Raw genomic sequence first — 12722 nt, forward strand, 5'->3', positions numbered from 1 at the left:
ATCATTTGTTCGTCGCTTTACTCTGTAGAAACTTGACGTTAAACAATATAGCAAAAAATAACCATTATTCATGTCATTTTGGAAATCTAGTTTCTTTATCAATTTGTTTTTCAAAAACAGTTTCTTTGCAATGCATTGGAAATTAGGGAACAATGTCAAATTTTACTTAAGTTGGATATCATGCATTTTTCGGTTATTATGCTTGAGTAATCCATGCATGCAAAAATCCCCAAATGAAAGTTGCCAAGCCATAGACCAGAAATACTTAAAAATTATAAACCAAAACCAATAGAGACTAATTCATACTTATTAAAAATAGTCTGAGGTCCAAAGTGATTCTCCATATGCCGGGTTCAGTCCTAGTGTCAAGGTTTACCTGAAAAGTTAAAACCTATGGGTTGAGCTCATGAAAGCTCAATGTGACTCAAACATTTATTTAAACAGACATAAATTTCAAATACTGTGACACATATTACCATTAACAGAAGAACACATAACCATCATAGAAATTTCATATCATTACATAGCCATTATCAAAATCGATGTCAAACAGTGTATGAGCATGGGCCATCATTCATTCAAGTGACAATCATTAATTTCAATACCATTCAATACAACACAATACAATACAATACATAGTATAAATTAATAAAATTTGAGAATGTCGTGAGCATGATGCAATGCAAAAATGTTCCTACCCTAACCATTCGTTACACACCACGAGTTCCCCACAATTTGTCTGCCAAACTCCAACGAATGCAAGCATAGCTCGATGAGAAAAACCATCGAATAATAATATTGCAGTAAAATGGTTGAATAAAAAATAATGCGATATAATCACCAATCCCATCGGTACTCCAAATGTAGTGCACTAACTACGAATAAATGCAGACTTCATATGCCACTGAGTCTCTATAGAACTCTTCCGTCAACCATAAAATATCCCATCCCAATGCACATGCAATATGTCATACAATCTCATACATAGCCATAATTTATACTTTTCCCATTTAATTGACATGTTCAACATGACCTAAATAACCAAATACTTTCAGTGAATGGAATTATTGTCCTAACTTTTAAGTTACCATTCATATGGTATTATTCAACATTACACAATTTCACATGCTTTTACGATTTTCCAGTGTTCATGTATAACAACCTTTTCAATATAACATGGCAAATTTTCCTTGCAATTATATCATGCATAAACTCATATTTCAGCAAACCATTCTATATATACAACCAATCTCATACCAAATAACACAATCATGCATCACAATATCAATCACATAGTCAAACTATCAAACTAGCAACTTTGCTAACACATCAATCTTTTAGGGCTCGAAACCTAGTTTGACCACTTAAAAAATTAATTATTTAGATATTAAGCCAATCCAATCATCACGCTAAATAATAAAATATAACATGATAATCATCATTGTCAAACAAGTTTATGAGTTTAGGACCCACACCTTATTTTACGCTTTTTCGCAGCACACTAGCGAATCTTCCAATTTCCTTAATAAACCTTAAAACAAACCTAAATTAAAAATTGGTATAAATTCAATTAATTAACCTCTTAAAAAAACCCCTAAACACCCACTTATGGGTTCAAACCAATCGATGTTACGAATCCAAACTAGTTAGATTTCTTACACTGTTTTGATGCAAATTGTACGCGCAAACGTCTTTCAGCTTTACGGTTGATTTGGGGCGTTCAGGTCAGCACCTAAACCATTTAAATACTGGAAAATAAATAGCCAATATTGATTAAAATCCTTCATTTAATCAATCTATAAACTTTACCCAATAACTATGTCGAAACAACAAACTAGTTTGCATTTAATCACACGTACACTTCCCGATTTGTGAGATCCGAATGGCCAATTCATGAAGAAAGTTTTTCCCTAATTGATAAGTTATTAAAGGATAATTAGGATGGTTAAAGAACCTGAATTTATGATAGAAATAGATGGAAAATAATTTAGAAACAAAATAGCCCCCTTTCTTGCACCAAGGCACGCTCACCACCACCCATGGTGGCCAAAATTGGGGCTGATTCAAGAACAATTTTAAGATCCTTTTAAAAGCTAGAAAACTAAATTTAACATATTTAAAGTTATCCCAATTTCCAGATATAGAAATTTAGGTTTTTAATTAATAAGATTAATCAAAAAATTGAAGGAAAAAGAGACCTTACACAAGCTAGGTGAAAGGGGTGGTAATGGCGCTTCTTGGCAACGATAGGAATCGATCTTAGAAACTTAAGATTTCAGAATTGGGGTTGATTTAACTAGAGAAAAATTACAGAAATATGATGGAGGAGATGATGCAAAATCTTGTGGAAAAAGGAAAAGAAAAAGGTGATAAAACTAGGTGTTATGGGCGACGGCAACAATGGAGAAAGGAAAACAAATTTGAAGAGAAAAGAGTAGAGGAGAGGGGAGGAACGACTAGGGTGAGTAAAAAACAATAAATAATTATTATTTTTTGTAATATTTAGCATTTATACCTAGGGTTACAAAGGTATGGACAACACACACATTAAAAATAAAGGATTTTGTAAAAATTAATTATTTTGCATACGAAAGGATTCGAACATGGGACCTTAGTTTAATTTTCATGTTTTTCCATTTATTAATTAATCACTAGGCTATTTCCTTATTTTCAAAATATTTTTTCATATTTATTGTAAAAACAAGGCATTTTACATATTAAGGTTTGAGGCAAAATTTGCAAAATAATAAAAATGGTGCGATAGAAGGGATTTGAACTTTGGTTTTAATATACATTTCACTAACACTTAACCAACAAACCAATTCTTCATATATTTCCTAAAAATACATAGATAATCTAAAATTTAGGGCATGACCACACTCTCTCTTTATTCACAAACCCGATTCTACTAACCCCTATTTTTTGGATATTACAATAGTCCATATGCTATGCATCCTGAAGGGAATAAAATGTATCAAGATCTTCGAGAATAGTATTGGTGGCCAGGACTAAAGCGAGATGTGACCAAGTTTGTGGTTAAATTTTTTATATGCCAGTAAGTTAAAGCTCAGCACTAAGGTCCTTCTGGTTTACTACAGCCTATTCAGATTCCTCAGTGGAAGTGGGAACAAGTGACTATGGAATTTTTTAGTGGGCTACCTTTGATGCCTTCTAATAAAGATTAAATTTGGGTATTTGTGGATAGACTAACCAAATCAACTCATTTTCTATCTGTTCACATAGATTATTCATTACTGAAGTTAGCCAAATTGTATATTTCTGAAATTGTGAGACTTCATGGGGTACCAGTATCATTCATCTCCGATCAGGATCCTTATTTCATGTCTCAATTTTGGAAGAAGTTGCATGGGGCTCTTAGCATGCGATTGAACTTTAGTATGGCTTTTCATCCACAATCCGATGGACAGTCTGAGAGGGTTATACAAGTCCTTGTAGATATGTTGTGGGGTTGTGTAATCGATTTTCGAGACAGTTGGGAAGAACATTTACCACTTGTTGAATTTGTGTACAATAATAGCTTTTAGTCGAGCATTCAGATGGCTCTCTATAAAGCTCTTTATGGTAACAAATGTCAAACTCTGTTATGTTGGACCCAATTGGGGGAAAAGAAAGTTTTAGGCCCATTTTTAGTTTAAGAGACCGAGAGTACTGTGAAACTAATTCAGGATCGGTTGAGAGCAGCATTAGATTGTGAGAGTTCTTATTCTAATTTAAAAATGAGGGATATAGAGCTTAGTGTCAGTGATCGAGTATTCCTTAAGGTATCACCATGGAAGAAGGTATTAAGATTTGGCTGTAAGGGAAAGTTGAGTCTGAGATTCATTGGACCTTATCGCATTCTTAAAAGGGTCAGACCATTGGCATATTAGTTGGAGTTACCACCAGAATTAGATCGCATTCATGACGTGTTTCATGTATCTATGTTGAGGCGTTATCGATCAGACCCATCATGTGGTTCCGATTGAGGAGATTGAGGTGCATCCAGATTTCTCCTTTGATGAGGAACCAATTCAGATTTTATCAAAGTGTTGAGGAGGAAATAGATTCTGCTAGTAAAAGTATTGTGGTGAAATCATGGTTCTAGTGAAGCTAGTTGGAAACCTGAGGATGCGATGCGACGTCAATACCCTCCACCTCTTCCAACCAGGTAAATTTCGAAGATAAAATTTATTTTAAGGAGGGTAGAATTGTAACATCCCATGTTATATTTAATAATTTTGATTAAATTGAACACAAGTTAGTGGCTAGTCAAGTGGTTGAAAACATTAAAAGTTTCCTAAAGGTCCTAGGTTCAAAGCTCCTCAATCCTAAGTGCTTAAGGGAGATATTTTTTTCCTACCTTTCATGTCAACTTACCTTATTTACTCCAACATGATCCCGTTTTTATTCCATTGTCTCCTCCACATGTATTTTTTCTCCATCTTTTCCATATAAAGTGATTCATTGTACCTAGATAATATTTTCACCTATTGTACCATTTCTTTCATAGCTCCTCCCATTCTTTTCTTTTTTTCTCCTTTTGATTTAGCCATCAACCACCATTTGTTCTAAATTTTCTCCTCTTATCCACCACTTTGTGCCTTGAACCACCACTATCATCATCGAACCTCCTCTTTGCCATCACTACTATTCTCCTTTTGCTCCATTGCTACCCTAGCAACACTGTGGCCGCCACTTTTGCACACCACCATAGAAAAAAACCTCATTTCTTTCTCTTTTCTTCTCTTCCTCTAATTCTTCTTGTTCCTTTTTCTTTCTCCCCTTATCCTCTTATGCCAGAACCTTCTCTTTCTTCCCCTCTTTTGTCAAGTTCTCACTAGACCACCGTCATCGTGCCTCTAGTGGTTCTGGTGACCTTTCTATTTTTCTTTATTATTTTCCAACCTCTTTTTTCCTCTTTATTAATTGAAATCCTATATCCCTATTTTCCTTTAGTTTTAAATTATTTTATTTAATTTAAATGTTGTATATTGACTCACTCTTTCAAGTGAGTTTTCACTATACTATTTCTCTTCTTCAACTGGAGACTCTAGTGATCCAATACCTTTTCCCATTCAATTTTGTTAGGTGAGTATGATAGTGGTATGAAAAGCCACTCATTCCTTTCTCCTTTTCCTAGAGCCCGAATGTATTTAAAGGCCATGGTATATTTGTTTTCCTTCAAATGTTAACATATCATATACTATTTTTGTTGAAGTGTCGATCAATACCAACCCGATGAGTTTCTAACATTGGGAATGAGATCACATTACGATTGACCTTATAAGGGTAAGTATTAATCAGAGTATTATTAAATTGCATTATGCCATAAAATGGTTAAAGTGACCTATAACGCCCCTAGCCAATATCCGTTGTCAGATTAGGACTACGGAGCATTACCGAAGCATAACGTCATACAACAAATAATTTAATTCATAATTAAATTACAAGGTAAAACATAACAACATCAATAAAAAAACATACAAACGATCCCTTATTCGAGTTCTTTAGGGCCAAAAAAAGACATTGGAAACGATTGGGGATTAAATCAGAAACATATGAAAATTTTTGGTAAGAGTTAAAAATTTTCAAACTGTAGGGGTTACACGGCGGTGTGGCCAGGCAATGTAGGCATTCAAAATAGGGATGCATGGTCATCTACCAGTCTGTGTCCGTACCCGTGTAACTCTCTGACTTGGGCCACATGGCCAAGCTAAACGCCCGTGTGCCAAGCCATGTACCCTTCAAAGTAACCCCAGACACCCGTGTGCCATTTTGTGTGCTAGGCCATGTGACAGCCTGACTTGCAACCCTTTGAAAACTACAGGGGACACATGGCCGTGTCGCCTGGCCGTGTGTCATACACGGCTGAGACACACACTTGTGTCTCTGCCTATGTAGACGAAAAATAGGCCATTTCTAAGCCATTTTTCTCACCCAAACTCACAACTCACGCAGAAGCCAATTGCACTTAAATTCAAGTATTCAAAACTCACTTTGCATATGCATAACCAAGCTTAATCAACCTATAATCTAACCATTCAACGAATATGCCAAAATGGCACCTCAATTCAACAAAACAATTTTACTTAAACACCTAACCAATTCATTCTACAACTAAACTACTAATTGGATCATCCCAATACTATATTTGCCACAATGTTCATAAAACTAATATGCATACATAATCAATACAAAATAGCCATATTCACAACTAACTTATACCATACCAAATTTACCAAAAGATGATCACTTCCAAACTACCAAATCAAGCCAATAGCAACATTATGAACTATCCCCTTTTTCACCATTCACCAACTCATATAATAACATTTCCATATCATCATTTTAGACAACAGAATAACAAGTTACCAACCACATAAGATACCACATAAATATACATCATACTAAGTAGATCATCAACCATAATGTCATATATATACAATCCACACTTAATGGTTAGAATTCATCGAAGAAAACACCTATACATGCCATTATAACCATGACTTAAAATCTTCAAAATATACCGATATAACCGATGGATAGTGTGATGAAATCTCTGACAACTTTCAACCTGAATGAGCTTTCGATTAACTAGAAACACAAAGAAATTAACACGAAGTAAGCATGTAATGCTTAGTAAGTTCATAATTCACAAACAAAACTTACCTTATCATCTTATAAACATAAAAATCAACTTAAAACTATCCAACAAGGCTTGATATTATCCTAAGCAACAATAACCTTTCAAGTTAGCAAATGACATAGCATAACAAATCATCTCATAGCATTGTGGCTTTTATTCATATTACTTCAAAGCATTCATACTTTCAACAAATGGTTAAGCATATTTCAATCATTAACAACTCAAACTTTTTTGTACTTTCATAATATCGCTTACTGAAGCATTTTTTGAACCTTCCCTTTTTTATACCCGTTGAACCACTAGAATAATATTGGATACGCGGGAATCTCACGTACTAAGTGCCCACATGTGGTCGAAACCACTACTAACTCATATCTCATATCAATGCTCTCTCTCAAGCTATAAATGGGTCTACTCACACAAGCTGTCAGTCAAGGCGTAGCTACACGGTACTGCTCACACAAGCTGTTAAGTAACCACAACACTTGTCGAAAACTTAGCCACTGGTAGGACGTACGAGACCAGCACCCAAAACATGACAACCCCTGATGACATGTCATTTGTATCCTATATATTCTTAAGGTTCAAACGGGATCCGAAAGTCATCGAAACTTCGTTGGATATTTCTGTAGAGTCGTAATACCAAGAATATATCATAAAAGCATTAAAATCAAACATAATTTAATGCTAATTAAATATATGAACTTACCTCAAACACGTAAGGAGAAAAACGATCGATTAATCCAATACTTTTTATTTTCCCTGATCTAAATTCGTATGTTGCTTTTCTTGATAATGCAAGCTTTTTGGTCAAATGTAAAGGCTTCTCTAATGGCTTTTTCTTCTTCAGTTTTCGACAAGAAGATGAATTAAGAAAAAAAAATTGGCTTTGTTTTACTTTATTTAGATTTTATTTACTAAATTACCTATATAATCTTTATTATTAACCTTTAATTCACTTAATAAAGTGTCCACATATGTCCACTAGCAATTTATATGGTCTAATTACAACATAAAACCCTCAACCATTTAATTATCAAAACTATTTAATCCCTTTAGCTTATAGAACTTAAATTTTGCACCTGTTTCAATTTAATCCTTTTATCAAATTAAACATGCAAACGATAAAATATCTTCGCAAAACTTTTATACGACACTACTAACATGTTGTAGACATTAAAATAATAATAAAATAAAATTTTTAACATCGTATTTGTGGTCCCAAAACCATTGTTCCTAGCTGTTACAACTCTCCCTCTAGAAAATTTTAGTCCCCGAAAATCTTACCAAAAAATAGATTTGGATATTGGTTTCTCATAGCTTCCTCAAGTTCCTAGGTGGCCTCTTCTATCTTGTGAAGTTGCCAAATAACGTTTACTAAAGCTATGCTTTTGTTTCTTAACTCTTTAATCTTTCGTGCCAAAATTCTGATCGGTTCTTCGTTATACGAAATGTCAGGCTGAATCTCAACATCTACCAGAGAAATTATATGCGAAGGGTCTGATTGGTACCATCGTAGCATGGATACATGAAACTCATTATGAATCTTTTCTAATTCTGACGGTAAAGCTAGCCGATATGCCACTAGCCCTATTCTTTCGATAATCTCATATGGCCCGATAATCGAGGACTAAGCTTCCCTTTTTGATCGAAATGAAGAATCCTCTTCTAAGGCGATACTTTCAAAAATACTCTGTCATCGATCTGAAATTCAATATCTTTACGTTTCAAATCTGCATACGATTTCTGTCAATTTGAAATTGCTTTTAAACTATCACAGATTACTTTCACTTATTCTTCAATCTCTCGAATCAAATCAACTCCGTGAATCTTTTTTCTCACTAAGCTCAGTCCAATACAAAGGAGTTTGGCATTTACGACCATATAAAGTTTCGTACGATGCCATCTTTATACTCGACTGATAACTATTATTGTATGCGAATTCAACCAATAGTAAAATTTCTCCGAGTTACCTTCAAATTAACAATGAAGCATATCTTCAAGTATCTGAATTACTCGCTCGGATTGACCATCTGTTTGGGGATGAAATGTGGTACTAACATGTAACCGTGGATCTAAAGCTTCCTACAACTTACTCCAAAATTGTGAAGTAAACCGCGGATCTCCATCTGAAATAATAGAAACTGGCACCCCGTGCAATCTGATAATCTTAGAGATGTACAACTCAGCTAATCTCTCAAGGGAGTAATCTGTACGTACCGAAATAAAATATACTAACTTTGTAAGACGATCAACAACAACCCAAACAACATCTTTCTTTCTTAGAGATAGGGGTAAATCCGATACGAAATCCATAGTAACGTGCTCTCATTTCCACTCCGGTATCATCGCTGGCTGTAACAAACCAGAAGGTACCTGATGTTCAGCTTTTACTTGTTGTCATCCAATTCTTCAATAATCTTGACAAACCTTGATACCCATTGTAATACGTGAGATTTTGTAGTTTGAAATACCCGATCTACGTACCCCGGATCAAACATAGGCGTAAGGAGTGACATTCAAGACCCCAAAAGTTAGGTGTGTGTTCTTTTACGAGGAAATTGAGACATATGTTTAGTTTTTTTATTTTGAAAATATGTTTTGCACTCACAACAAGTGGTAGTAACTGTAAATATGTGACTCGTCCACAAACTTAGTTGTAGTTTGTTTAATCTACGAATATATTGTGCACTCACAATAAGTGGCAGTGACTGCAAATATGTGGCTCATTGACAAGCCCAATTGCAGTTTTTTTAATCTGCAACTATGTTGTGCACTGACAACAAGTGACAGTAATTGCAAATGTTTTTATCTAAAATACTAGTGGTTTATCCACGTTTTTCTTTACAAAGTGGTAGCTTAATTGCAAAATCAATGGTGGCTCATCCACAATCCAGAGTGATATTGTAGATGAGTTCTGGGGAACTCATAAGTGAGGTGTGTAGTGGAGTTAGGTAGGACTTTTTCTGTTAATTTTAAATTACATTGCATTCATAAGCACGTGCATACAAAACTGTGAATACTGAGATAGCAAAGTGAAATGTTTTATGTGAAAAACTGTTAATCTGATGTGCTTTATATGGTTGTGTTTAATCTCATAATTGCTTATATATGTACTTTGTTTATTTGTTATTTTGTTTTGGTTTCCTTGTGACGGAACTCACATTGAGCTTCATAGCGTACTCCCCATTTTATTTCTATCTTTACAGATAATCCACCAGGTTAGGACACGGATTCAACATACAGAGGGCTCAGCTTGGATCGATTCTATTTACTAAAATATTATTAAGTTATTATTTGATATCTTATTATTATTTAAAGATTGTATTATTTTATTTTGAACTATGACATAAGACTTAGGTTTAAGTTCGGGTTAATATATCATGTATGACATTTGAAATTAAAAAAAAACTGAAATATGGATTTTAATTTTTATGCATAAAATTTGTTTTTATTAAATTATAACTAAGTTGAATATAACTCTTCATTGCTAGGTTATATTGAATTATTAACTAATAAGTAAACTAGAAATTAACTAAGTTTTGAATGGTAGTCATTTTTTTTGAGAAAAATATTAGATTAATCATGTTTTTGTCCACTTACGAGTTTTTCTAAAAATAAGTTAAGTTTTCTTCTAAGATAAACAACTGTTTTTATATTGCATATTTTATAAAACCCCGATCGCTACTAGGTCACCTTAGTGACTGATGTAATCTCACGAATTCGAGTCTAAGGTCTATATCAGGTTGGGGAGGTTATAGTTATTTTAATATTATTTGACTTAAGATTTTAGCCTATAAATAGACTCTTTTCTAACCTAGAACAAAAAGCCCATTACACATTTAGATATTAATTTTTACAAGCTCTGAAAGAATTTTGTGTTTGCATTTTGAGGGTTCTTATTTCAGGTTTTGGGGTTTAGTTTTATCTCTATCATTTGTATTCTTCGTTTTTGCCGTTTTAGTGAAATTATTTTTGTCTATGATTTTTTATCCTCTTTGGAGATATTTTTTTACAAAAAAATATTTATATTTGATCTTTTTAATTTTTTTGTTATTTTACTTGTTTGTTGCTCAACCGAGTTTATCCCCTACATAACAATGATCAGATCAGATTGAAAATGTAAAAAGTTGAAATTGGATCGATACTGCAACCTAGTTTATTATTGGGGCATTTCAATTACAAAATGCACTTCACTTAGTTATAACCAAACAAAGTAATATCGTGAAGTACAAGAGTAACATAACCTAAAAACAACTAGCTTAATGTATTGTAACCCCAAGACATTTTACCAGACACCAACCTCCATGAACCCATCCTCAGTGGCACAGCCCCTGAACATCCCGGTGGTGTTAAACCCACAAGCAACCTCACCGTTCTTTGAAACAGCAATCAGCCCAGCTTTGCCTTCATCCAACCTATTCTTGATCACAAAATCCACAGCCTCATGCAGGTTCAATCCTTTGTACTCCATCACTGCGCCTACTTCCCTCGCCAAGGTGCTTCGGATGATTGCTTCTCCTTCCCCAGTGCATGACACCCCACACAAGTCACAAGCGTAGGTTCCGGAGCCAATAAGCGGGGAGTCACCAATCCTTCCGGTCATCTTGTTCATGAGCCCACCTGTGGAAGTGGCGGCAGCGCACCGACCCTCCTTGTCAACCACCACGCAGCCAACCGTCTCTGGGGCGTAGACGCTGATGGGGAGCCCGTTCATCTGCAAAGGACTTTCCATGGCGGCTGCCCCCGCACCACAGGTGCCAATCGTTGGGATACGGTAATCAAACTGGTCATAGAAGTTGGAAAAGGTTAGGCATGGGTTCCACCATGTGATATAGCTTCATCTTCATCAATGTCTTTTAGGAGTAAAGTAGAGTAAAAAGAAACGTACCAGGATCGAGTTTGCCTCTTTTGCCAACTTAAGCATCCCCACGTTATCTTCCGTAATAAAATATTCATTGTCCACCAACTCCACTCCCTACACAAAACACAACCGTTTTAATGAAAGCGTGTGGGGAATCTATTCAACACGTGGATTATAGAATCCAAGATTCCCCAAAAATTAAGTGGGTTTCAACCATTAAAGCTAAACTAGTGAAAAGAAACCTGTTTCTTGGCAAAGTCTTCGGCACCGGAGAAGGCCAGATAAGAATGGGGTGATTTGTCCATGACAAGACGGGCAAGGGAGACAGGGTTCTTAACAGTGCTTAAGCCTGAAACGGCGCCGCATCTCCTCTTTGGGCCATCCATAATGCTGGCTTCCATTTCCACCGTTCCATTATCCGTAAGAGCAGATCCACGCCCGGAGTTGAACAGAGGATCTGTTTCCAGTTCTCTAACCTACCAAAAGAACCCCGACTTCTTTTATCATTCTAGAAGAAAATGACGGAAGAAATAAAGAAATGATAACAACATAAACTCTCCCTGTCATCATGTATATTATAGTTATATAATAATTTCCCATTATTATAGTAATAATCTTTTTTAAAAAATGATCAAAGCATCGGTTTTTTATCAATTGAATGGGGAGGAAGGAAGGGGACATACAACAAGTTCAACGACGTCAATGGCGGGGAGGTTAGAGCGGAGAGCAGAGATGCCTATATCAAGGCAATGAGTGAGGAGTCTCTTAGCCTCCTCTTGTCTTTCCTTAGGGAGATTTGGGTCTACACCAGCGCCACCATGCACTGCAATAGCCCAGGCTCCCATAATTCTCTCCCTCTCTCTCACTCTGTTTCTCGCTCTGCCTCTCGCCCTTGCTCGCCTTGGCCTCTTTTACTTTGCTACGTGAAAAAAGCTATAGCCTTTGGGCTCTTTATATAGACACTCTCAGACTTGAAATACAACTCAGCTGGATTTTAATCTAACTATTAAATTTTGTGGAATCAAGTAGGAGGAATCTCATTTTCTGGTCTCTCTTCCACTTTTTTTCTCTCTCCATTTCCCTCGTGTACTACACTTGCCGTCTGGGAATTCACAGTCTTGCCGTTTTGTTTTTATTTGACAAAAGTTAGATGCTCTGAATTTGTTGTATGTAGTTCATTCTTATTTTTGGAATTAGTTAGTATTTGAATTT

The 12722-nt window shown here is 35.3% G+C and overlaps 1 protein-coding gene across 1 annotated transcript; it reads right to left on the bottom strand.

The window, feature by feature from the left end:
* Window positions 1–10782: 10782 nt before the first annotated feature.
* LOC105797311 (probable isoaspartyl peptidase/L-asparaginase 2) lies at window positions 10783–12446 on the bottom strand. Its single transcript, XM_012627272.2, has 4 exons — window positions 12194–12446; window positions 11753–11986; window positions 11538–11624; window positions 10783–11432 (listed from the first exon to the last, which is right to left on the bottom strand). Exons 1-4 carry the CDS (start codon window positions 12353–12355, stop codon window positions 10935–10937), a joined length of 981 nt encoding a protein of 326 aa, XP_012482726.1. The 5' UTR covers window positions 12356–12446; the 3' UTR covers window positions 10783–10934.
* Window positions 12447–12722: the final 276 nt, after the last annotated feature.

Source organism: Gossypium raimondii, chromosome 3, assembly GCF_025698545.1.
Source record: "Gossypium raimondii isolate GPD5lz chromosome 3, ASM2569854v1, whole genome shotgun sequence".
Taxonomy (NCBI): domain Eukaryota; kingdom Viridiplantae; phylum Streptophyta; class Magnoliopsida; order Malvales; family Malvaceae; genus Gossypium; species Gossypium raimondii.